The sequence below is a fragment of the Ammospiza nelsoni genome, chromosome 2 (assembly GCF_027579445.1).
Source record: "Ammospiza nelsoni isolate bAmmNel1 chromosome 2, bAmmNel1.pri, whole genome shotgun sequence".
NCBI classification, from domain to species: domain Eukaryota; kingdom Metazoa; phylum Chordata; class Aves; order Passeriformes; family Passerellidae; genus Ammospiza; species Ammospiza nelsoni.
In genome coordinates, this window is record NC_080634.1 from 46,581,843 (window position 1) to 46,609,548 (window position 27,706).

The 27,706-nt window shown below is 40.0% G+C and overlaps 1 protein-coding gene across 1 annotated transcript in view; it reads left to right on the forward strand.

Moving 5' to 3' along the window:
- Positions 1-25,873, forward strand: part of ZC3H12C (zinc finger CCCH-type containing 12C) — a 38,750-nt gene extending 12,877 nt beyond the window's left edge. Inside the window, exons 2-6 of the mRNA XM_059466024.1 lie at positions 6,465-7,231; positions 18,555-18,694; positions 21,371-21,605; positions 22,482-22,588; positions 23,337-25,873. Of these exons, the coding sequence (XP_059322007.1) occupies positions 6,537-7,231; positions 18,555-18,694; positions 21,371-21,605; positions 22,482-22,588; positions 23,337-24,736 (2,577 nt within the window). The 5' untranslated portion in view covers positions 6,465-6,536 and the 3' untranslated portion in view covers positions 24,737-25,873. The remainder of the gene's footprint in view (positions 1-6,464; positions 7,232-18,554; positions 18,695-21,370; positions 21,606-22,481; positions 22,589-23,336) is intronic.
- Positions 25,874-27,706: the final 1,833 nt, after the last annotated feature.

Sequence of the window (27,706 nt, forward strand, 5' to 3'; positions counted from 1 at the left end):
TTCAGCTGAAGTTATCAGCAGTGGCAAATTCTTATTTGAAAGTCCACAGTGCACTACCTTTTTTTTATCAAGCATCAAACCTTGCTGCAATTATGTTGCTAAATGTTTGTGCTGGGCAATGGAAATGTTGGGCAGCGAGGGGAGATGGGGACTGGAGTTTGTGTTTCTGTGTGGATTACTTCAGTTGAAAATAAAAACAATAAAGAGTTGGCTATAGCCTAGCTCCAGACTTCTCTTGAAATATTCTGTCATTGAGAAGAGATGGAAGGATCTTGGCATCTAGAACAGATCTGTGAAAAAATAAAAGAGGAAAGCAGTTGTGTTGCAAACAAATGTAAGGGAGTCCAGAACAAAAGAGTGGTTTGTAGTTACTTTCTGTCAAGTGCTCTAATGTGTCAACTGCTTAAAAATATCCATTATTCCATATATTAATATTATGTGGTTTTAGTTTAAAGGCTTTCACCCACTCCATTGAAATTACCCACAAGTACTCTTACAGTTGTGTGTAAATGCAAGTTTGTTGCAATTATTGACTAATGTAGAAAAGGCTCAGAAAATTCAGAAAGCAGTTTCTGAATGCATTTCAGTGTTTAGTGTGGGCTCCTTTCATACCTCCTTGTGCTTTATACCACTATGATTAATTTTGCTAACAAGAAAAGGGGACTACAGTAGCTCCTGATAGATTTATTTTTCTTTAATATTTTTCCTGACAAAGAACATTTTGTTTCCATAATAAAAGGGGTTATATTCCTTCAGACTGATATATTTTAATAGAAACTCACAATTTTTACTACTTAAAAAAATAATTCTTTTCTTTGTTTCATGAATTAGAAACAATGAGGAGAAGCTGAAGTCTGCCCAAGCCAGGTGTTTCTTGTTGGCAGCCTGCTCCCTAATGACTCTGGCTCTCATACAGCAGCTGCCTGCTAGTCTCTTTTGTATGGCCTATTGTTGCTGCACACCCCTCGTTAATACACATGCTGCCCGGGGCAGACCCTGAGAATGACATCAACTTGCTTATCTTAGAAACCTCGGAACCTGATGCAGGATGGGGAGGTTGCCTTGCATCTGCCCAGCCAACTAATTGTGAGCTCTGCCGGCCGTGATTGGCTCCGCGGCGGCTCAGTAGTAGGTTAAGCAAAGACATCGCGGGTCCATCTGTTCGTCCATTCATTGTTCTGCTTGCTTGCCTGAAGTCTGCAGCTGAAATCGTGTTAAGGAGTTGCTTCTGGAGCAGCTAAGAGAAACCAATGTCTGTGTGCTTTCCAGCCAACGTGAGTATGGGGGCTTCTCTCTGCACAAACGGGACGGTTCACCCTTCTGGCATTGCAGCCTTATCATTTTGCTTTTGGACAACAAGCTAGCCTGCGTGTCGGCTGAGATTTGCACACTTTGGGTGTCTCTTGGAAAAAGAGGGATAGAAAAACAGCTATGCACTAAGATTAAGTATATTAAAGAGCATTGACACACTGCATTCTGTTAAGGAACTTTTGAAAGCATCAGTAATGGTGCATTTCCCAGAATTTGAAAATGGTAGGAGTAACCATCAACAGAATGAATTCTCTAGTCCATTGGGGAGAAGGAGAGGTTTCAACTTCAAAGTTACAGGTATTTACCCTTTTTTGCAAATAAGCTGTTATTTAAATTGTGAGTAGTAGAAAAAGCTCTTAGAAAGAAAAACCAGAATTAGACGCCTTTTCCATTATACCACACCGTGGTTGAAATTTGCCATGTTTGTGGGAGTAGGAAGAGCTCCATTATAGGCTATCTGAAGAGACTGACATGTAAGATTGGGCATGAGAGTGCTCTCAGATACAGTCAAAGGTTTTAAGTTTTTAAAACCAGTTATCAGTATGTCAGATCTAGTCCAGCTGTTTTTAAAGTTTCTAATCTGTTTTGTTTTATATTTTGAGTTCAGATGTTAGGCTGAAGAACAAACGCTGTGTGCTCACCCATGAGCCTATGTTCCAAGGATCCTGTAAAAAAAAAAGTCCAAAACAAAGACCTTCATATATCAGTTGAGAGGGAAAGAGAGCATATAAAAGGGTTAAAAAGAGGTTTGCATTTCTACCACATGCCCTATTGTGTGAACATATGCATGAGTCTATTGAAAGTTTTCAGAAGATGGGCAGGCCACCAGTTGCTGGTCTCCTGCAGTTCCAGTAGACATCTGTTGCCCCAGAGCATTAACCAATCTGTTCAATGGGACATCCCTCCTTTGTTGGATAGAATGATGCAGACAACAGCACTCGCTCAAATACAATGGTAATTAAATACATAGAAACTACAGCAGTAGGTATTTATTACATATTCATTATTTTATTTGCATTGTTGCAGTATCTTTATCATTTGGATAACAGATAAGTTCTTTTTTTCTCTTTTCTGATCAACTCTGCGCTTCTGTTTGTGACAAGCAGTGTTTCAACAAAATGATTTCAATATTTTACATTTTGTGTTCAGGAGACTTAGAAAAAGTCTACCTGTGTGAAAAACATGTTGAACTCTTTCCTTGTAAACTGTATCTTCAGAAACTTGTTGATGGTCTTTTGCAAATACACATTTTCTGTTATACTGTGCCACGTGACACTACTTTACTCTGTTATTTTCCTCTGTGAACTGAATTTGCATAAAATGACTTTTTATGCTCAACTGTAAGTGGAAAGTATTCTGAATACACAGTAAAAGATTAGGTGATCTACTAGTCCACGTCCCTTTGAGAAATGTTTCTGTTTTGTGTGGAGATGAACTGATGGGCTGATTGTTGCTAATGGTTAGTGGGAAATAGTGACAACTTCTAAGAAATTATAAAATATTATACTTCTACAATGAAGTGCTCATCTGGATTGCTATATTTATACCTGATAAATGTATGTGCAGTACTTTAAGCCTTTAACAGTGAACACAGTGTGAGATACTGTTATTTCAAATGGCTTACAGTTTAAAACTTATGTTATCATAGGTATGTCTAAATTGGGAGTTACCCATTTGATTAACTGTTTCATAAATACAAATTGTTTTACTGAGCTGTGGTGAGCATAACAAAAAAGGAAAGACTTTCATGACTGGAATTTTTGGGATGATTTTTGTTTGTTTATCTTTCATTTAAATCAATTCATAGTAGATGCTTTTCTTAGCTATTTTGAGTTGTATCAGTCAGCATACTTTAAAACCATATGTGTGTAATAAAAGCTCCTTGTGAATAAAGAATTCTTAGCTGCTGTTGCTCGTTAGATAAATGTGATCTTTTCTGGTTTTCATGAGCTCCATTGTCCTGTATATAGGTACACTAGTGTTTATTTGGAATACAAATTCATTCAAATTGACTGCCTGGCATGTTGCTCTTCACTAACCAAACCAAGACAAAATAATCAGCAGCATTCAATAGTGACATCTGATTTTCATGGTTCTAGTCAGTGAATCTCATAAAGGACATCATGATGGGAGCTCCAAGTGTAATGTTTCTAAGACGTGCTACTGACCACAAATACAATATACAAAGTTTCCAGGCACTGTAAAAATTTTTCTGTAAATAAGTCCAGTTTGCATGCAGATTTTAGGCCAAATGCCAGGAAAAGTGTACTGCTTATGCAAAACTATTTCAAAAATATTTAGCTTTGAATTTACAGTACAAATACAATTTTAACTATGCTTTTAAAGCGATAGTATAATGACTATATATTATCTGTGGGAGATATTAAAGCTCCTTCTATTATTCTGTTCTTTAAATAGTTTCTGAAAAACAGTAGAGTTCTTTGCAAAACAAGCAATTATATATTGAAGAATGATGGAGATTGACAGGAAAATTAAAGCAGATAGATGTGAGGCTGATTATGTATATATTCCTAACAATGGACCAAGCTCAGGCTACGGTCATTTTTCATATGCAGTTGATGTGCAAATCATCTAAAGTATGTTTCATATAATGCCTGATCTTCAGACACATTCATATGCTAGTGACTTCTTTGAATTGCACTGGAGGGTGTTGTGATTGTAGTTCCTGTAAAGCACTTAAACTTCAAGAAAGAAGTGATTGGAGAATGACTTAAGTATTATTTTAACTAACACTAAAAAAAAAAAAAATCCTCTTTCTAATCTATGCACTTCAGGCTTTTGGTATTTGATGCTGTTAATATGCAAACTCTTCTTCCCCCCCTTCCAAAAAAACCCTCCCTTCACTTTTAGTTCAATACTAAAATGACATTTCACAGTACACGGATTTAGGCAGTGACCCATTATCTCCCTGTATTCTGCAGCAGCGGTACATGAGCCAGCTCAACTTTTCAGTCCAGCTTAAAAGTATTGCCCATTAACTAGACTTCCTCGAGTCAGAGCAGATTGTGGGGTTGGTGGAACAATGATGTCGGGGCTTCCAGATTGGTTTGGCAGCTGCATTGTTCTCCGAGGGGAAACCAGACGCACTTAAGTCCCGCTCTCTTTCATGGGCTTTTGTTCATACCAAATTATTCTTTGGCTGTGCTAGTATTCATGATGGTATGTTAAAGGAGCGCATCCTAGCAACTAGAGGCTGGTTGCTAGGCAGCCTGGCTTCCAATAGGGGCTGCTTGTTTGCGATTTGTTTTAATTTTTGTGTGTGGGGTGTGTGTGTCAGTCCTGTGAAGGCCACAGTGTTGGTTTTTTAACTGTATCTTTTTATTGGAATATTGTGACTTGTTACTATCTCTGTGCTATCAAGTGTATTACCTTAGTTAATAAATCACCGTGTGAAAAGGTCCATTTCCTAAATTCTTGTTGTGTTTTATCTCCGGGTTGCTAGAAATCCTTTACATTAAGAGAAGGCAATATTCATTAATACACTGCCTGAGAATTACAACCCTACTGCCTTCTAACAAGATAAGATCTAAATAAAACTGTTTTCTTCCTTATCGACCTTGCTGTGATTGAGGTGTTGGAGATGAAAGCACTGATGATAGATATGATCTCTTTATGTTAGCTAGAATTGTTCAGGTAAAGTAAGATTTTTGTGGCCCAGAATGCTCTACCACAATGGTGATGTCTTGGTACTCCCTGCCTATAGAATCTACTTTTACTGAGCCATGGATTGGACTGTTTGTTTGATTCTCTCTAATCTTAAACCTGGATTAATTGCTCTGGTGCGCACTCTCAAATCTTTATTGCAAGAAGAGGAAAGTACACTATATATTAAAAATACCACACCAGTCTTAAATTCTCACCTGTAAGAGGATGGGAGAATTAATGTATTTGCTGACAGAAATTTTAAGTTCAAGTGAAGTCCTTTGTCTCTATATCTTGCTTTATATTCTGTCTTACAAGATGGAAGTGTGAAAGAACTCTTTGTTTCATAGTCTTTCCTTAATTTAAATTCTTCTTTTTCATGGTAACCTTGCAGTACATTGGTCCATATGGTCCATTTTTATTTATGAGAAATAATTTATGTTTCATTTTCTTTATTGAAGCAGTTAGCAAAGATTGCTGTTTCAAAGAACAAAGTAAGGGAAAGAGGTAGCAATCTGCCTTTAAATGTAGGTTGAAGTAATGTTTGTGATGAAATGGGTAACTAACTTCTGTATAACTACGGCTATGCAAAATTCCTCAAGAAAATCTGATATGGCAAGTATATGAAGTCCAGAAAATTGCAACTTCTTTCTTCCATTCTTCCTAAACTACTCATATTTATACATGCATAGTTTTGATTTATCTAAAGGCTTGCAAAAATCTAATGCAGGAGCTGAAACCAGCTTTTGATTTTGTTGCCTTGTTGGCTTGATGAATGGTCTGTTGGAATTAGTGCAAAGACTTCCATTGGCTTTATTGGCCATTAGATCAGTCCACGTCCCTAAATGCTGTATCTGTTAGTAGTACAACACTCTGTTGAGAGCAATTAGTCTATCTTGACTTAATTATCACTTTATAAGGGAATTCAGAAAGAGTTTGAGTGTATTCAGTTGAGCTGATAGTGTCTTTCAGGGCCAATAAGTTTTTATTTAATCATGCTTTCTGTTACTAATAAGCCAGAGAATCTTGCACTATGCTAATTTCTTTCTGTACAACATACTGTAAGGTATTTAGTTTGAAAACCTTTTCTAGAGTATTTTATAGTCACTTCTGTGTTGTTGTTGTTGTTACAGCATAGTCTTATGCTAGAAGAAATATCTCATTATTTTTAAATAGTTACTTTACTGCTGTCTCTACATTACAGTAGGTAAACTTGGAGTCTTTGGTTTCATATTCTTTCATAAATCCATTTCTAGAAATGTATAAGTAAAACATTTGATACATTCAGAAGACAGGTGGTTAGTTATTTATCCTCTTAGTAGAGATATTCCTTAGAAAGTTTTTTCCACAAAAAGCCTTCCATGTTTAAAAAAAGAAAGAAGTTCTGTTTCTCAGCTGCAAGAGAATAAATGCAGTTCTGAGGAAGCAGCAAGAAAATAGAAAACAAGTAATGCGTGTAACCAGTTGCAACATTTTTGTTTTCTCTTTAGGAATACGGAACACTTTATATTCAGGAATACAAGAAAAACAGCAAAGTGGAGTCAAGTGCATGCAGCAGCTTCATGGGCTTGAAGGATCATCTGGGGCATGACTTAGGCCACCTTTATGTGGGGAGCACTGGCACACAAATAAATGCAATTGTACCTTGGTCGATGGCGGAGAAGCCAACGATGGATAAGGTTAATTCTAGGAAAGAAGACAGAGAAAAGGAGACATCTGAAGAGACTTCTGGAAGCTCCAGCTGTGACTCCGAAGAAAGCACAAATTCTGATAATGATTCAGAGAGACTGAATAATTCTGCATCGGAGTCACATTTATTGCCTAAGACTCATCGACAGCTGTGCCGATCTCCTTGCTTAGAGCCTCATATACTAAAAAGAAATGAGATCTTGCAAGACTTTAGGATAGAAGAGGCTCAGATAGTACCTAAGGAAGTCAAAAAGCCTCCCGATGTGGTGAAAGAATATCAAACCAAACTGGAGTTTGCACTTAAGTTGGGTTACTCTGAAGAGCAGGTTCAACTTGTACTAAATAAACTTGGTACTGATGCTTTAATAAATGATATTTTGGGAGAACTTGTCAAACTTGGGAATAAAACTGAGACTGATCAGACTGTAACTAATGCTAACACTAGTGTAATGCGTGAAGCGTCTTCCATAGAGTCTCAGAGGTCAGAGTCTCCACTGCAGGAGGATGTGACAGAGGATGGAGACAACCTGAGGCCAATAGTTATTGATGGCAGCAATGTTGCAATGAGGTATGTGACCATGAAGGTTTTGCTTTTCTATTTAAATGGAAACAGAAGGTTCTTCCCCCTCAGTTCAAGCACTGATGTTTGGTGTGACTTCCTTAAACTGTATGCAGGGTCTCTTTTAAGTGTCTTTGTAAACCACACAGAGTGCTGGTATTGCAATCAGGCTACTGTCTGTAGGACTTCAGTGGTGTGCTGCTCACTGTTAGAACAGCCAGAGGTTAATGCCATTGTCCCTTTGTAGGTAGATTGCAAATCTCTCCTTCTTACTACCACTCTAGTCCTTAATTTTTGGTAGTCACCATTGCTACAGGTAATTTCTGGATGGAGTTATGTACAGAAAGTAACAGCAAATGTAAGATTCCTTAAGAGTATAAAACAGTGATGTAGAATTAAGCAGCTTAAGGGATATTTCTTAGTTGGCTAATCTGTGAGAACTGATCTGCCCATAAGATTGATCTTGGTTGTCAGTTTTGAAGTTAGGTTTTATTGCCATTAATTGTTGAGATTAGTGTGTGAAAGATGACTTTCACTTACATGCCCACAGCTAGCACATTTAGCTGCAGTGTTCACTGATGCTGACCCAGTCATCTGGGTGCATAACAAGAAACTTGCCTGTGAAGGCGAGAGGTTCATGCTTCATCGGTGATTAAAGAGGGAAGGAAATGGCAGAGAGACATGCTGAGAGATTAGGTTTTTATGGAGATATAAATTATTAAATGATAAATTGATTGGTAATTGGTTCAGTAAGTCATAAGGATTGTCTGATTACTAGCAGCAAGATTTAGGAGGTCAGTTTTCTGATGACTTGATGTGGTTTTCATTACCTTAGAAATATGCAAGACTTTGCTGGGCTAAAGAAAACCCCTGGCATTTCCATGGGACTTTTTTTTTAGCTTTTAATCAAGTCAATACTCTTTAAATGAAGCTTTTTAAAATGAAATTTAAATATACCACTTATTTATGCCAATATGATGGGGTTTGGTTTTTTAAGTAGAGGAGTTAGCACATAAGGCAAAGATATTACATATTTAATATGGTATATTCCTGTGAGTTCTTTTTGCTGGAAGTGTCATTCTTTATCTCTTAGTTCAACTTGAGCTGTAGAGGAGGCATGTCCAGTTGAACAAACACGATTGTGGCACTCAACCAAGTTACCCAGTGACTTCTAAAATGGGTTTTTTTTGTACTTCACATAAATCCAAAATGGTTGTGTGTTAGCTGGTTAGCGCAGCTCAGACTCGGTGAGTGCACTTAGGTTCAACTTCTCCTACAAACTATACTGAACACATTCCAGAATTAGCTCCAGATCTGTAATTTTTCCTTAATATTTATTCAGCTATTAGCATAAATATTTAGGATCTGCCTTCATATGTTCAATTTACTTTCTTGACCACCTGCATCAAATGAACCAACTATAAATGTATGTGATGCATGCTGCAGGACCTTAATAAATAGATTAAATCTATTCATAGAATGGTTGTTCTGTATCTAAGAATCAAATTACCAAGTCTTTACTTGTTTTCTACCAAATGTAATAACAGAATCATTCCATTTGGAAGGGGCCTTTGCAGATCCATACACAGAGCTGTGTCATTTCAAGGCCATGTCCAATTGGGTTTTAAATGTCTCTGAGGAGATGGAGACTCAATGTATTCTCTGGGCCAGTGTTTGAATGCTGTTATTGTAAGAAAGTTTCCTTATTTTATGTTAAAGCAACATTTCTTGTATTCTATTTTGTGCCCATTGCCTCTTGTTCTGTCATTGGACCACCAGTGAGAAATCAGTTTCTGTTCCCTTTATTTTTTCCCATCAAGTGTTTAGACACATGGGTAAGATCTTCCCGAGCCTTCTCCTCTCTAGGCTGCACAGTCCTAGATCTCAGCCCCTCCTCCTTGTATGAAAGGTGCTCCAGTCCCTTGATTAATTTTACTGTGCTTCACTGGCCTTTCTCCAGTGTTGTCTATGCCTGTCTTGTATGCGGGAGCCCAGAACTGAGCCCAGCACTCCATATGCATGAGTAGAGAAGGATCCCCTCCCTTGACCTGCTGGCAGTGCTTTTCCTAATGCAGCCCAGGAGGCTGTTGGCTTTCTGTGCTGCAAATGCACATTGGTGCCTCATGATCAGCTTGGTGTTCGCCAGAATCCCAATGTACTTCACCTCAGAGTTGCTCTCCAGGTGATCAGCCCCCAGCCTGTAGTGATGATTAGTGTTAGACCTCTGCAGCTGGAGGACTGGCATTTCCCTCTGTTGGATTTGCCGAGGTACATCGTGGCCTGTTGCTCTACCCTGACCAGGGTCCCTCTGAATGAGAGTACACCCATCTGGTGTTCTCCTCCCAGCTGAGCATCCTCTGCAAACTTGCTGAGGGTGGACTCTATTCTGTTATCTAGGTCATTATGAAGATGTTAAGCAATGCATTCCCCTGTGCCAGTCCCTGGAGTACACAGATACTGATTGACCTTCAACTGGACTTTTTACCGCTGATCACCTTTGGGTGCAGCAGTTCAGTCAGATTTCAGTCCATCTCTGCTCTAACTTTGACAGACTAGGGAAGTAGGAGCAGTGAGGCTGTGGTAAGAGAAGGCTGCTACAAGAACAAAGCTGTCAGATGCTTTGTTAAAGCCACAATAAACAGTGTGTCCACAGCTCTCCTCATCCACTGAAGAAGTCATCTCACCATAAAAGGCTGTGAGGCTGCTCAAGCATATTTCTTCATAAATCCATGCTGACTGTTCCCAGTCATCTTCATCCAATCTACATGCAGAAATGGTTTGCAAGACAATTTACTCCATCACCTTTGCAGGGATCAGGGTGAGGCTGATCAGCTTTGTAGGTCCCTGAATTACCCTTCTTTATCCCCTTAGAATGGAAGGGATATTTGCCCTTTTCTAGACGTTAGGAATATCCCCAATCACCACAACCTTTCAAAAATTGCCAAGAGAGGCCATACAATGTCATTAGCCAGCCCCCTTAACACCCATCAGCCAGGGCCCAGAAGCCTGGCAATATCCCATTTCGCTGTTCCCAAAAGTCACCTGAGAGAAAGTCTTGTCCTGTTACTTTTGCCCAACTTCTGCACTTTGCTTTGGGCCAGTCTTGAGCTTGGCATGAGCAAGCTTTCATCCTTGAAAAATCTGCCTTCTCTCCTGTGCACTCTTCTGCCTGGGATTCTCCTTGGTAGGCCAAAATCTGCTCTCCAGAATTCTGATTTTGTAATCTGCTTTTTGCCTTGCTCTTTCTTCACAGGATCTGCCTCTCATGGTCACTGCAGCAGAGGCTGCCCCTGACCTTCCCATCTCAGTCTCTTTCTCCCTTGTTTCTAAGTATGAGGCCCAGCTGGTACACTTGTTAGGTACTCAGTCACCCTTGTTAAGAAGTTACCGCAAAAGCACTCCAGAAACTTCCTGGATTACTGATGCCTTGCTGTGTTGGTCAGGACAAAAGCATCTTTGCCAACTGGCTGATGGATCCAGTGCATCCCACCTTTTTCTAGAAATCAGTCCTTGATTAGGAAAGCCAGTCCCATGTATGTAAAAGATGAGTCTCAGCTGCTGACACCAGTTGTGCAACCAGTTGTTTGCCCACAGGATCTGCCCTTTCCCCTCCAAGAAAATAGGTACTAGTAACTAAGCACTTCAAAAACTGGAAAGATTTCAGCTTTTACATGCAGGAAAGACAGGAGTTCACTTGCAGTTCAATCTTCTTCAGATTTCTGTATGCAAATGTCCAGGATCCTGTTATGTGTAGCTAAAAATTGTCATGGTTTTGTCTTCACTCTTCCAAGCTGTGGGCATGGAGTTCACTCTGGAATTGCTAAAGGAAAATGGGCCTGTGCCCTAAGTAAGACTGTAGATAGTCTTTTGAGTGGTGTTCTTGGAAGCTTTCTCACACATTATCACAGGAATAGTTTAGCTGTGATCTGTATTCTTACTCCCATATTGTTGTAATGCACATACTTGATGATAACATTTACTTTTAGAATTATTCTAGATAATAGCTAGTTTTAATTTTCATTTAAAGGATGTATTTGATGTGTAGGGAAAGTTTTATGGAGAAGGTAAGGATTCTGATGTCCAATAATTCGAGTAGGATGAGATAGCTGTCCTCGTCTGGAAGGCTCAAACACTGTGCTACCCTGTGTCTCCATTCCATGACTAATTAAGGATGCAGTTTCACAAAACATCCGGTGAATGACACAGAGTGATTTACTTTTAGCCTTGCCTCTATCCCACTGCCAGGCATGCTTTCCTATCTGTGTCTCATCTAGTGACTGGGTGGCTGCAAAATGAGTTGATTCACCTTCCTAAATCAGAGAGCAGGGGGAAGGATCAGAAAAGATTATTTTTCCATTTGACATGTTAACATAACCTGATGTTTTTGTCATTGGGAGAACAACTCGATCCAACACAAAGGAGGAAGTTTATGTCTGATTATGTGACTGGATGTTCATATTTGTGGAACTGGTTGCATCTAATGAACTGATGGATTCATGAATTTCTTTTGAGCAGTACAGAAAAAGGCTTGGGTCAGAACAACTTACTCTGGCAAGCCAGAGCCCACATGTATGCCAGTCGTCTGGTGACTACTCCTGTTACAGACAAGCTGTTTTAGCAAACTGTAGATTCAGAAAAACCCAACAGTCATTTTTTCTGCCTTTTGGTAACATTTAGAAAGCTTTCCTTAAACTTTCATATGACACTGCTTGTCATTTGTGCATTAAACTGTAAATGAGTCATCAAATGCATCTTGTGTATATCAAGTTCAAAGCCACAATATGGTCTAAATAATACAAATTGGCTGAAGTTTTAAAAACAAAGAAAACATCCTCTTTCAACTGAATAGCAGAAAGGAGGTTTTGCAAGCTATGACTTGAAGAATTGCTATTTAGCTTCCTATAAGATACTTCAAGTCTGGTCTTGTTTTGTCATTCTACCTTTCTTGGTGTTGAGTTAATCTTTTTTCAGAAGAGGAAAGATGCCCACAGTTTAAGCCTTAAACATCAAGGTTTTTTGTTAGAATGCTCTTATAGATGAGACTGATTTTTCTGTGTATATAAACTTAAAATCAGAGCTGAACAGCAAATTGGATAATCCCCTAGAGCTATCGTGGACCTTGATAGTTTTCACTCTGTGTCCTGGGTGCCTTCAGACTTTATTTGCTGACTGTGATAGAATGTTTCAAATATATATAAAAATTTATGCTGAAAACATACTGGCAGAAAATAAGTTTGCTTTGCCTACAGAGAGTGCAACATGAAGACAACACTGATGTAAAATTATTTGATTACTTTACTTGCTTTATTATTAGTTTTAGACAACTTTCAGAAGTTTATGGGCAAAGAAATCAAAGTATTTTGATCGTGTTGTTTGGATTTGCAGATTGAAATCAATTGATCTTGTTTTGGTCAATTAGATACCTCTGAAAACTTTACCCTTGGGATTCTCAGGCCATGGAGGTGATGCATTTCAGCTTCCCTTTCTGGAAAACCTTGGCGTGTGTATTTAAGTGATCCTTGATTGCACATCATTGCACAAGGGAAAGCGCAGCATGAGATAAACAGTGTACTCATTTTTGTTTGGGAAGAGGAAGATGCTGATTTGGGGAGTTGGTTTTTAGTTAAATACAGTCCCAGTTTTAAGACAGATATTTAACAATTTTCTTCTAGCTTTCATGCCCAGCCATCCTGCCAGCTGTGGATGTTGTATGTGCTTGGTGGCACCAGAAACATACACCCAGGCCTGACAGTCATGGGCAGAGCCCCCAGTGCCATTCAGGAGTGGCATTCAGCTGGAGAAAGTGTCACTGGGGTGTCTAACCAGTGTTACATATCTCTGTTCAGACAACTGAGCCTTGGTCCTGGTGTTAACCCTGAGGCAGGTCATTTGGCTGTAGTAAAAGGTTCACTGATATCCTACTAACACAGAAGGTTCTCCACAACTGCATCCTTTGTGGCAGGATGATGGCTCAGTTGTCTTGTCTATGACACATGGAGTTTTCACGTGACAATTTAATTGCTCATTTATTTTAACAAACTAACAGTATAGCTGCATTAGCCTCTCCTCAGATTGTGTTGCTGAGTTTGGTAGATGTAGTTGTATCTTGGTACCTTGATTCAGACATTCATCTTTCAGTACTACTATCTATTATTTTTTTAGTTTATTTTGAGAAGTCACTATAAGGAATAGATAAAAATATTTTTCCAGCAAGTAACAATCACATGGATAGGAGCTTGTCACTGGCAGCTTTGAGTGTAGCTTGTCTTTGCCTGTTTTGACCTCAAGTGCTGAGTGTGTGGCTCGTGCTCTGACAGAGACCCACGTGCAGTTCTGGCTGGAGACAGCACCTGCTGCACTTGGAGAGTGCTCCAGCACTGGAAGCCCTACAGGCAAACGGTATCTTGTAATATGCAACAGCTTCCAAGGTTTTTTTCTTTAAAACACCTCAAAGAATTGAAGTAATTTGGGCTAATGGAAAAAAAAAAACATTTGGCACCTGTTCTATCTGCTTCATGCCAACACCAAAATATACATATATAGAGGGAGCAAATGCAGGACTGATAGAAGGCTCAGGTTAATGAGAAATGGTTTGGGACAAATGATTCATGTGATTAGGGAATTAGTAGAACTCAAAAAAAAAAAGTAATTAAAAAGAGATGAGGCTAGTTACAAAATCAGGCTGCAGGGTTATGAGTCACCAATATGATACAGGATGGAAATTCCTCTCTGTCTGTGCTATGGACTGAACACTCTTCCTCCCATGATATGATAGAAGAAAATAGGTTGGTAACTCTGTAATAACTTGTAATGGGCAGGTATGTGTTTTGGTTTGTTCTTGCTTTCAATCAATATGCTTTTACATGGTAGGTGTGTGGATGTGTCCAGATTTCAGTTGTATAAAGACCTGTATGCAGCAGACATTATTGTAGACCTTGCCTCTTGTCATCAATGGCATATTTTCTGTAGCTTTCAGAATCTGAGTGTTGGTTTGGATATTGTATTGGAGGACACTAGAAGTCTTGCAAGTATTCTAAATAGTCTTTTAAGTGTGTATACCACAAGTCTTTCCAAGACAGTCAGTAGGAAATCTAACTTGGGGTCTAGGAAGGTAACAGAAAATGAAAGTGAAGTGTTCTCATCAGAAGTTTTACACTTTTTACTAATTCTCCTAGCTTAAAAAATGCTTGATTGATTTTTCTGCTCAGGAGACATGCTACTTTATTTTCTTTCATTTAAAAATAAAATTACAACTATCAACAGACCAAATATAAACATGATGGTAAAAGGAATCATTCATACATGATATGAAAAAGAAATAGGTACTTCTAAAGGAATAAACTTTATATTGCAACTGAGAGTGGTAAATGAAATATAATCATCAAACAGAACCAAAGTACTATAAACCAGTATCTCACTCAGGGCTACAGCTGACTGATCTGAGCTTTCTCATATTCCTAATGATTGGAAGGAGATTTTTTTAAAGGAAGTTTCTTGACAAAAACGTACAAACATTTCTCATCTTTTTTACAACTAAGAAGAAGGAAAAAAAGAAGCAGCAGCATGATTTCAGTCTTTTCACCATATGACGTATCATAAAGCTGATGAAGCACAAAGATCACAAAATGAAGAGCATCAAATCTGCCTGACAACAAAACAAAAGAACAAATTTTAATTGCACATCTCTTTCACAGACTTTCTCACTAATTATTTCAATTCCTTGGAATTTGTATCCGCTCAGATCCGAGCTCAGGCACGTGTCTGAAAAGGACCAGAAAAAACAGTGAAGATTTATGCAAGTTATAAATTCACTTGCTCAGCAGTGCAGAATAGCTGATATGCATTGTAATGCATTCCCCACTTCTGTTTCATACAGTTTAAGTGCATTTAAAACTTCTATTCTGGATGAAAGAATTTTAATACTCTGTACTATGCAATAGAAAACTAAGCAGCTGAACTGCCTGGTTCTCCCTTTGCGTTTAAAAGCATGGCTTGAGCTACAACCTGATGGAAAGCAATAAGCAAGAACGTCTTTTTTTTCCAAGAGTCCAGGATTTTTTTCCTGAAATTATTTCTCAGATTTGCAGAAAGAAACATAGCGCTGCTAAAACGTAGTCTAACGCACCACTTTTACATTGTCAGGAATGAAAAGTGGGTTTATCCACTTGAAACCATGGAGATTGTTTAGAGTAATCACAGTACAGTGATTCCAGTGGAATTTAATAGCTGGAACAAGATCTTCCTGACTGTTTTAAAATGGATTACAATATGTTTATGATTGCACCCAGCCTGCTGATAGCATGAGCAGTAACCTCTTGTCTCAGGCTGTGCAAAGGAGGCCTTATGGCTGCCCCCTGGGCATTGAATGTGCACCAAGTGTCCCAATCTTGTGTTGTCAAGGGAAGATGGAATTATACCATGGATTAAATACTATTGGCCATTTTTGCTATGTATTGTGTGCATGTGCACTTTAAGTGTGTCACATCTGTGTGTGGTTTGGTTTCCTACTCCTGGTAAATTTTGAAATACACAGACATACCACTCTTGCAGCCAAAAAAGCACAAGGATAGTTGTATAGTATAAAACAATGCCTAGAAAAATATTCTGGTCTGTGTTTTATTATTACAGTGTTGTTATGATGTAATACAGTATTGTGTGATGTGATCATAGAAAACAGGGGATGTGTTACTGCAGAGGCCTATAAGTATAGCTGAATAGGATATTGAGGTACATAGATATATTGTTCCTGACAGTGTTCCTAGTGTAGCCCTAAAGGCACAGAGGATGGGCTTAAACTATCCTTTGAGTGCCCCACGGCAGCTAAAATCTACAAGCTCGAATCATTATGCCTGGCAACAATTGCAGTATCAGAGTACATGCTTATGTTTGCAGATATTGTCTCCAGTTTCATTACAAGAGGAAGTAGGACACTTTCTCACTTAAATCCAGTTAATGGTAGCGGGCTCTTATTTTCCTTTTTCCTTTTTTTTTTTCCTCGTTTTGTTTGGGATCTATGACGTTCAACCCAGCCTTTGCTGAGAATGATGCTTTGTAAGAAGTGTTAGCCATGACTCATTCTCTCTTGACTCAGGGGCAAGTGTACGCCACCTCCTTCACAGGCTTCTGAAATCAGAACATTTTTGCAAAAGTGTTCTCACTTTTTCTTTGGCACTTTGTCTATTGCACAATTACTCAAGTTCTCACAATGTCAAGAAGACACAGCAGTGCTATGTTTTAGAAAGGTGGAAAAAGTAGGTACTTACTTTCCTACTGAGGGGGAAAAAGATTTAAAATAAGTTTCTGGTATTTTATTTACCCAAAGACATGCAAGGAGAAAGGGACTTCTAAAATTCCTGTGGCTGTCTGTCATGATATTGTCCCCTTCACTAATCACAGACAAAGCATTGTCTTTTACCCTTCTGGAAAGCAGATTGTGGCATACCTGCTATTCATGACAAGCCAGCCAAGTGAAAGGTGATGGCTTCTTTCCATGCCCCTGTGTTTCTTCTGCTACACAGAGCTGCAAGATTGGGAGGGATGTCACAAAAGTTGTTTGTCTTCTGTGCATGGAGAACCTAGACAGACCTCAGAGGAGCTGTCTACCTTGTTCTGCAAAGTGTCCTATGAGGAGATCCCAAAATCCATGGCCACACTGTCCCACAGATCAGGGAGAAAGCTTTTACTAACACAGTGCTTAACTGTTCCTAGCTCTAGTTAAGGACTTTTCTGTCCTTATCCAGTGGGACTGTAGTGGGTTGGCTGTGGCTCGCCTCCCAGCAGAATGGGAGAGAAAACAGGAGGAGCAGAAGCAAGAAAACCCATGGCTCAAAATAATGACAGGGAGATCACTCATCATGTAATTTTTTATGTCAGGCAGACTCAGCTTGGGGAATTCAATTTAATTTATAGCCAGTTAATATAAATATTTAATTCTAAATCAGGTATTGGGAGACAAAAAATACTAACATTAAAATATTTAGGGGAAAGACTCTCCTCTTTTCCAGGCTTGCTTCACTCCAAGCATGTGTCCTCCTCACTACCTCACCACAGCATCACTCTTACACCTTGTCACAGCTGCAGGTGGCAGTCAGTCCTTTTGGAGCAGCTGTGAGCAGTGCAGGGGACTGGGGTCAGAATGTCAGTTTTTCTCTGCTGCTCCTTTCCTTCTTGTGCTTTTCCTGTTCTCTAGTGTCCAAGTCCCTCTGGGGGTATACCTGCTCCTCATGAAGCAGCTCCTCATCCTCATGCCATGGTTTTCTCTCATTCCCATCTCCTGCACTGTGGAGCTGGCTAGAGCTGGGTGTGCACATCATGGGGCAATCTCAGATTTTTCTCACAGCAACCACCATGCAGCTCCCTGCTCCCAGAACCTTTCTATGGACACCCATTGGTTGATTGCTGTCCTCCATTTCAGTTATTTCCTATACACGGAAGATTGGTTTGTTCTTCCACAAGCTGCTTTTTTTCTCCAGATTAGCTAAATATACTTCCTTCAGCCTTTCCCCATAGGTCTCCTTTTACTTTCTTTTGAATCCTTTCCATTTCATCTATGTCTTTATAATGCCATGCCTGAAACTAGATGTAGAAGTAGGGCAAGGACTTGTCTGCCTTTGGAAGATGACATCATTGCGTCTCCTGCCTTACCACAGACAGTTATTGCACAACAGACACGTTTTGTTGTGCTTTTGTCTGATCACAATTAATTGTCTCTACACAGTGTTTTAAATACACGTTAATTTCTCCTTCTGAAGTACATACTAAGCACATTCTTAGTTTTGCCAGTGTTGATTTTGGACAGTCTCTCCAGTTTGCCTAATTTGTCCCGTTGAGTGCTTGCCATCCCCTTGGGCTTGGAGGCCTTCTCTTCTCTCATTCCCTGTTCACACAGGACCTTGTGGAGCTCCTGCAGCAGCTGGCTTTGCTGTCCCATCCCCTGCTGCTGTGCACACCTATGCTCCTCTGCTACCATTTCCTAAGCACAGTGCACTCTCATGTTGGTATTTTGGACCTCCTGCTTTCCCTCACCAAGTCGTTGAGTTGCCTGTTAGACCCCGTACTTTTGGTTGGGCTATGGGGATTTTTAAAAACCCCTACTTATATTTTTCTTTGCTTGTCAAATGTGTGTACAGGTAATAAATATGTTTGGAAACTCTCTCCCACACTGTTTTGGAAATGATGGCAGTGTTTGGGCAAGGTTCAGACAGACTCCCAGCTGCCTTTAGAAACCATGGAGTAAGTGAAGAGCATGGCTATGACATCTGCATTTTACTGAGCTCCATTTATGGTCATAGAAAAAGTCATCTAATAAAGATTTTCCATGTGTGTGTTTCAGCCATGGGAACAAAGAAGTATTTTCTTGTCGAGGAATCAAATTGGCAGTAGATTGGTTTTTGGAAAGAGGCCACAAGGATGTTACTGTGTTTGTGCCAGCGTGGAGGAAAGAGCAGTCAAGACCAGATGCTCTTATAACAGGTAAGCTCCATCTTTGCTTGTTTGTTCAGTGCTTTGCCTGGCAGGAGTGCTACTGCTCAAATGAGCAAACCTCCAGCAATGAAAGGCTGTAACAGAGAGCACCTTTGGTGCAGTAATTTCATTGTGATCTATAGGCAGGGAAAAGACAAAGCAATGCCCTCACCAAGTCCTCCTGTTCTGTTCTGATCGTCTGCTGAATTTTCCATACCATTGCTACTTACTTCTTAAAGAATGTAGTTGCCTTTTCTAAAATCTGCTATGTCTGTGCAGCATTAGTAGCAAAGAGGTTTGAAGTTAGTAATTTGTTGAGTATTATTTCTTGTGGAGAGCAAATTCTGCCAGGCTGGCCTGTCACTGCCCATGCTTTGGGGTATGGGAATTATCCAAACAGAAAGGGAATGGTACCCCTCTTCGTCATTACTATTAGCAGATAAACAACTTCTGAAAATTTTAATTTTGAATGTGTTTATCCTAGAAAAAAAAAATCTAATGTGGAAGTATTTATTCCTTCATCAAATTAACAGGTTCTTTGTAAAGGCTGGAGAGACATTCTCCAACTGCCCTAAAGTTGAAATAGAATGGAATTGGGGGTTAAAAAAACCCTAGAAGTTAGAGAGGAGGAAGGGTTTGTTTATTTTAGCAGGAGGAGGCTACACAACTACCATTAAAGGAGGGGAAGTTTTTGAGACTAAGAGCCATAGCTTCTAAAAGAATACAGAAGCATGTTTTGGCTGCCATGTGCATTTTCAAATATCTGGAAAGATCCTCTCAACACTTCATTCCATTTGCTTGATTGCTGCTAGAATAAAGCATGTTAACACAAGGAAACATCTGGAAAGCTGCTGTTACCCTGTCAGCACTGGCAGTGTGGAGCCTTCCTCTTGAAGCCCTTCTCTTTTGCTGTACTGGTGTTTGGGGTGTGAGAAGAACATTGGCTAAGAAATAAAAATTTGACCACTTCTAATTGTGACATCTGCTTGAAGTTTGTGTAGGGCTAAGTGCCCCAAAAGGTGTTTCAAGAAAGCAGCAAGGCTAGAATTGACTTAGAAATCAGTTTTCCATGTGTCATCCCTGAAAATGGGAGGAAGATCAGAGCAGGTTATTGTATCTTCTGTAAAAATATTGCATCTTCTGTTTTCCTCTAAGGATGCAGGAAGCCTGTGTGCCACCAGGCATGTAAAATACCTGGTGCTGACACTCTGTTTCCAGAGATACGCACCTAAGATACGCAGCCAGCTGGAGTTCTGAAAAAGCCCTAGGTGACTAACATGGGGATGGTTCTAGACTGTCAGCATTCCTGAGAAGCCTCTTGGATTGAACAACAGCCTCATCTTTCTTACCAATGACCACCAGTAATCACATGGCAGATTTTTTTTATTCTTTCTTAGCAGGGAAAAAAAATCACCTTCCATCTCATTCTCACTCATTGGGGGGGTTGAAATCAAAAAGGTTGTATTTCATTTAAAATCGTGTGCTTTTTCTACTAAGCAAATAAATGCTTGTATCAAATATATTGCTTATATGTAATATTAATGCTGTATTTCTCCCTGTTGGAATTTTTTTCTCAGATGGAGCGTGTTCCCTGTCAAGTTTCTTATGCTACAAAACAGTTGAGTTGAGATCTTAACCATTGCTAATAGCAGTGACTCATATTCACTATGCAAGCATCTGCTGTTTTAGATGTTGCCTAGTTTATTTGTGCATTTTTCCTTCATAGTTTGTCTGCTCCAAGGAGAGTGATAGGTAGGAAAATCAACATAAGGGGTAGGTGCCCCAGTACTTGGTACAATGTCCTTTGTAGCCTGAGGTCTGTCTTTCAAAGCTCCTTGGGAACTCCAGGTTCTATAGAGAAAAAAGGGAAAATAAAGTACTTTTGGGATATTTGAGTGACAGATTGTGTAGAACAAGAAGGAACTACATAAAATGCTAAATATGCTTATTTAGAAGGTTGAAGAGAAATCTGTCTGGCTTTGATAAGTACTTAAATATACATGTGTAAGCCATCCAAGCAAAGATACAATCTAAACTATTACTGGTGTTAACAAAAAAAAAAACAAACCAAAACGAACCACCACAATTTTTGCTGTTGGTTACAAAATTACATCAGATGCCTTTCTGGGGAATGCTGTTAATATGTGCAGAGACCTTGCTTGTACAGAATATGGGTTTTCTAGTCCTTGTGGGTACCCCCTTCTGTTGATGGGCAGAGACTTTCATGAGACTGTCACATTAATATGAGCTACTGGAATTCTTTCAAAAGATGTTTCTTGCTGGGTTCTACCAAGGATCTTAGTTACAGGAAAACTGTGGCTGTACTTGGATATAGACCTTGTATTCAGTGGTGTTTAAAATGACCCCTTTAGCCAGAGGAGTTTTGCACAGGCATTTTGATAAAATGGCTCTTCTTGTGAGCCACAGGAACATGAACAAGATTCCCTGTGTTAGTCTTAGAGAAATGGTGTGAAGCAGGAGGCTTTGATTTGCTTTTAGGGTTTTTTGAAAGTATTGGCAGAAGACTTCTGACTATAAGTTTAGATATCATATGTGGACTATAACATATAAAACATTTTTAGTCCTAAATGCTTGGATTTTCTTCCTCAAGTCTAATATCTTTAGAGACTAAACAAACTTTTTTCTTTTCTTTCTTGTTTGGCTTTTGATTCTTATTCCTTGTAGATCAAGAAATCTTACGTAAATTGGAGAAGGAAAAGATTCTTGTGTTCACTCCATCCCGGCGCGTGCAGGGGAGAAGGGTGGTGTGCTACGATGACCGATTCATAGTGAAGTTGGCCTTCGAGTCAGATGGCATCATTGTCTCCAATGATAACTACAGGGATCTAGCTAATGAAAAGCCAGAATGGAAGAAGTTCATAGATGAACGCTTGTTGATGTATTCTTTTGTTAATGACAAGTAAGTCATTCTGTCTTTACTTGTGACACTGAAATAGAGGAAAGGACAGTTTGAAGATTTGTACAAATTTTTCATCTTACACCCAAATCATTAGGTATATGTAGGAAAACAGGAGGAATAGTCAATCATAAATTTGATCTTCTTACCAGAAGTACTTGAAACTGTTTTTGTAGCAACACTTTTATGTCTTTTTATGCTATTTTTTCCTCTTTGGTGTATGTCAATGTATATTTGATGTATGCTATGGTGTAATATTCGAGCTCTGTTGATATACTGAACCAACATTTCTGAGTGCCTGTGGTTAGACTCCTAAGTCCTAGAGTCATAGAAGAACCCAAATTGGAATGAACTTCAGGGGGCCCGTAGTTCAACTGTCTGATTAGATCCATCTATAGTAACTCTACCCCAGCCTACAGATCCACTGCAGTTCCTGCTGGTGTCTTTGTGTAGTGGGAGGCACTCGGTGCTCCCCTAAGCAGGCACTTGTGTTGAGGTGCCTGAATGCTGATGCAAGAATCAGCACAGTTTTGCAAAGCTAGTAGTGGTGTTTTAAGAAATGGCTGCCTGTATTGCACCTTACTTTTGATTTTGGGATGGGTTATTTGCAGCCCTGCTTTGCCACAGAGCATCAGCTGAGCTGGACCAGAGGTGTCCTTAGCAGTCTAGAGGTGTCCACACAGTCTGTTCCTGTGACCCACCTCTAAGGCAGTACCTGCAGCAGAAAGGTGGCTTTCCAAAACTGCTCTTGAGGTTCCCGGATTTAAAAACATCAGGATGGCAGGTTATGGTGTAGCACAGTTATGAGGTTCTTGGTCATTGCATGAGAAATATGAAAAGGCTTGTTTGCTTCCATAATAGTTTGTTCTTTCTTTGTAGATTTATGCCTCCTGATGATCCTCTTGGCCGCCATGGTCCAAGTCTGGACAATTTTCTTAGGAAGAAGCCTATTGTGCCAGAGCATAAGAAGCAACCATGTCCATATGGTAATTTGATTTAACCCATCAATTTTTATGGACTGGGATTGGGGACCAGCATCCTGCTTTATTTTGACACTGCCAAAACTGTTTAAAATGCTTTAACATTGGTTTTAACATTGTTATCTTAGCCTGAGATGGGTTGAAATGCTGAGCTGATGGTGGAAACTGGAGCGATTTTTTCATGTGTTACTTAAAAAACATTTCTGTCTACCAGTTGAACTAAAGAAGCAACTTAATTAATCATTCATTAGAATAAATCCAAATCAGCACCTAAATTCTGCAGGTTCCAGAAGCCCTTTTCTAGTGTCATGAAATATTGAGGTTTTCTTCCAGAGAATTAATTGAGTTATCTGAAGTTTAGCTACTGAGCATTCCTACAGGCATCTTGACTGAGCAGAAACCTGCTGGCCTTATGGCTGTGGGACTTCCCAATTAAGTTTTCTTTCTGTATATTGCCTTGGCTCAACACAGCAGGTACAGTCTCCCTGGCAGTGCCACATCCAGCTCAAAACTTGGCTGGTAGAGTTGGTCTGCATTCCCAGAGCACCAGCTGCAGGACACTGCCACCGCCTCTTTTTTCCCCACAAAACAGGAGAGCAGCTCTTAGAGCACACCCTGTGTTGCACAAAACCAATCTTGTTTGCAAGGTCTTTCAAATCAACAGTAAAACTTCAAATGAGGGGCATTTCTGTTATTTGATGGCTAACAGATTTTGTTTGAAGTTTTTAAAATCTGATTATATTTGTATTAATAGGGAAGAAATGTACCTATGGACACAAATGCAAATACTATCATCCAGAAAGAGGAAATCAGCCTCAGCGATCCGTAGCTGATGAACTCCGTGCCATGTCTAGAAGCACAGCTGCCAAAACTACGAGTGAAGGAGGACTGGTAAAAAGCAATAGCGTTCCCTGTAGCACTAAAAGCGAGGGCACTTCAGAGCTGAAGCGCGCTGCTCCAAAGAGGCAATCGGATCCTAGTATAAGGACTCAAGTCTATCAGGACTTGGAGGAAAAGCTTCCCACCAAAAACAAATTGGAAACCAGGTCTGTACCTTCTTTAGTTAGCATACCAAGTTCCTCTGGTGGAAAACCCCAAAGTACTGCACCTTTAACTAATGGCCTTCCATCCGGAGTTCACTTCTCACCTCAGGATCAAAGACCACAGGGACAGTATCCTACAGTGATGATGGCAACCAAAAATCATGGAACACCAATGCCTTATGACCAGTATCCAAAATGTGAGTCTCCGGTGGACGTAGGGTATTACTCTATGCTGAGTGCATATTCAAATCTCAGCATATCGGGACCGCGTAGTCCCGAGAGGCGCTTCTCCCTGGACACAGATTATCGGATTAGCTCCGTAGCTTCCGACTGCAGCAGCGAGGGGAGCGTCAGCTGTGGCAGCAGCGATTCCTACGTGGGTTACAGCGACCGCTCCTACATGAGTTCTCCTGACCCGCAGCTGGAGGAGAACTTGAAGTGCCAGCACATGCACGCCCACGGCCGCCTTAACGCTCAGCCCTTCCTGCAGAGCTACCACGAGCCCCTAGCTCGCGTGCAGAGCTACAGTCACGAAGAACCAAAGCACCACCACAAATCTCCCATCCCGTACATGGCTGTGCATCTGCAGCACGCAGCAGTCGGTGCTCGCTCCAGCTGTCCCAATGAGTACTCCGCGCCTCAGAGCTTGCCTCATTCGAAGGCGCTGCACCTGGGGAGAGCCCTGGTGTCCACGAGGATAGACAGCATCTCAGATTCGCGCCTGTACGAAAACTCCCCCTTAAGACACAGGAAGCCTTACTCTGGCCAGGAAGGGCTGGGAGGCTGGGATAGGCAGAGTTACGGCATGGATGCCTACAGCTACCGCCAGACGTACTCCTTGCCCAGCAACCCCACGCAGCCGTGCTACGAGCAGTTCGCCTTCCAAAGCCTTCCCGAGCAGCAGGAGCAGCCCTGGCGCGTCCCTTACTGTGGAATCCCCCCACAAGACCCCCCAAGGCTCCAAGACACCCGGGAGAAGGTTTACATTAACCTCTGCAACATCTTCCCCCCCGATCTCGTGCGCATGGTGATGAAGAAGAACCCTCACGTGACGGACGCTCAGCAGCTCGCTGCTGCCATCTTAGTGGAGAAATCTCAGCTAGGTTATTGAGAGATGACGCATCTTTGTGGTGTCTCGTAGTTTTCAGCTCAGCTCTAAGGCTGAGGGAGGTTTGCTACAATAGCATTTGGGATCTCCTTCTCAGCAAGGAGGTTATATAGTAATCCGTTTATGTGAAATACTGTATCATGGAGTCTGTATGTATAGCCCCATGCATTGGAAGTACCAGATAAGTTTTGTGTTCTAGTTTGAAAATTTTTAAATGGCTATTTTCACATCTGGAGGATGTTCCAGTTTAAATTAATATATATATATATATTAAAAAAAAATCTGTGGTCTCTGGTTATAATCTTTGGTGCATCAGGGGTTTATATGCAGCACTTTCTTATCATTGTTACATTTTGTTGGGATTTTTAGTTTCATTTTTTAACTTGCTGGATGCTTATCCTTGGGCTGTGAGATATTAACCTGCAGAATGAGGATTTTGCTACTTCTGGCAGGGAATTTTCAAGCCAATTTTCAAGCCAAGTTTCTGAACTTTTTAAACCGCCACGAGTATGTCTGATGTATGTTTGTTTGTTTTTGTGAGCTTTTTTGTGCTGTAATCACCTGTTTGTAGAAAACAAAGATTTCCTACAGCACTGACTTCATTTTTTGAAACAAATAACTAAGTTACCAGTTAATAGTAAAATGGGTAACAATATATTGATAATTTATAGTATGGCACTTTTCGTTGCTTTCTTTGTTTTGGCTAAATAGTTACATGTTTTTGTTGATGCAGTCAATTAGTAAGATCAGATGCAAAACAGAGGGGGAAAAGATTTTTTTTAAATTATTTATGGATATGTTTAAAGCCTTATTGCCTGATTTTCAGAGGTACTGAGAATTTGCAGCTCCCTTGGGAGCTAAGAGAAACTGCAAATGCTCAGAACCACCCCGAGCCAGGCTGCCCTGTTTCAGTTCCCGTGTGTTGTTACCCAGCTCTATGTATCTCTGGTCAGTAGATGGGGACCTGAAACAGTAGGGCCCTGTTTAGTTGTTTTATATGTTTTTCTTTTGTATTGCTGCACAACTGTACTGGATAAAATATGCTTTTCATAAAGTATTTACCTGTTTTTAAATGAATTTAATTATCTCAATGCAAGTTTTGTATTTAAGATACTGTTTGATTTTTCTTGCTATTTATCAAGGCTGGCCTGAAAAGGTTTTGTGTGTTCAGGATATGCAACATTTATTATCTGCACTATGGTAATGATATTGTAGCTCAAAATGATAACTTAAACTTTTTTTTTTTTTGGCTGGGGAGGGGAGGGTTGTGGGGAGAGAAGATACCATATGTGTTCCTGGAGTTAGTTTTTCGCTTTTTGCATTGTGTAGGCCTGATTCTTGCCACAAATAGTGTAGTTTTAGAAACAGACAAGCCAAGTCTGTTTTAGCATTAGTAAGGGATATTTCTGGTTTAAAGTCATGGGTTTTACTAGCACCTCTTAAGCTTTTTTATGTATATATGAAAAATAGAAATAGTTTTTGCAATTGATGTCAGATATACTTCCATGACATGATCAGTTGCCAACAGTTTTAGGTTTCCATCCATTGCAATGATGTTCAGTGTTAAAAAAATGTCACTCGTTTACACTATTACAGCTGATAGTTTTGGTACACTTGCTGGAGTTTTAAGTAAGGCCCTGAAGAACCAGAAAGTACCTTTTACTGTTGATACAAATTGTATCTTTTTAACTGAGAACTATTTTGATTTGTAGATTAGAAACACAAATGTAAAATTATAACTAGTCTTTTGGGCAACATTTTATCCCTTATTTAAAAATTAGAGATTTCAGACATAGAATAGATTTAGGGAAGTAAAAGTAGGTATTTATTTAGGTGTCTGTCTCAATTTCACATACTAAAACAAAAAAATAGACTATTGGCATCTTCTTCCTTCTAAAATCTTTGTAGTGGGAACTCACTAAAATAAAGGTAAAATGCTGCCTGAAAATGATGTCCAAGCACTTTTGAATACGAAGACATTTTCACTACTTGTGTGACACCGTGTGTTGCAGCAAGTAGGGTTTGGGTATACAGTAAATGCTTCTAAAGAGCATTGTGCTATAGGCATATCCAATAATCTGAACCATGTTCAGCAAACCAATTCAGGACATGGTGCTCCTGCAGCTTCCGCTGCCGGAGCGCTGCAGGTTCTGCCATTGCCTGTCCCCATGGCATGGCCAGAGGGGCTCTACACCATCTGTCCTGCGTTGTCTGTTCAAGGAGAAGACCTCTTCACCTGTGGCAACAGTTTTTCCCTGGATTTGGTTGGTCACCATCCGTAGAGCATGTTTTAATGTAGAGATTGATGCAGCGCTGACGCTGAGGTTCGGACTGGGAAATAGGTCTCATCTTAGTTGTATGCTAAGATTTGGTTAAACTGAATTACACTGAAGTACTACACCATAGTGTAGATGCAGCTGTTTTAATAATGCAGTTATTGTGTTTGTGGTTTTAATGGGTTTCTACGTTTATTTTTTGTGTAGGTATTTACTTCTGCCAAAAGTTCAATTCCTTTAAGCATGAACTGAAAGGTGCATATGTAATAGAAGTGTTTTGTGGTTTTTCCTGTGGTGTGGGCACCAGGCTGCTCCTGCCATGCACATGTCACAGTCTGGCCTAGAGCAGGGGCTCAGCAGGCTTGGCCACTGGGATATCCATGTGAGGAGCTGCGCAGGCTGAGTTACCGGTGTCCATTGCCTCAGCACACAGCCAGGGCAGTGCTGAATCCCCAAAGGGTGGTGATCCCTAGGAATTCTTGTGATAGGTTCTGTGCTTTGCACCCAAGCACTGAAAATGCTTTAAAAATACAAGAGCAGGAGTAATTTGGTGGATTTTAATGTTGTGCAATGATGTGCTAGTTCCCCTTAGACTCGCTTATGTTGGGTAAAGGAAATTTACTGTGGACAAAATATTTGCCTTGATACTTCCTTTTGTTTTGCTGTGGTAACGGAGGAATTGTGTGTGAACATCTCC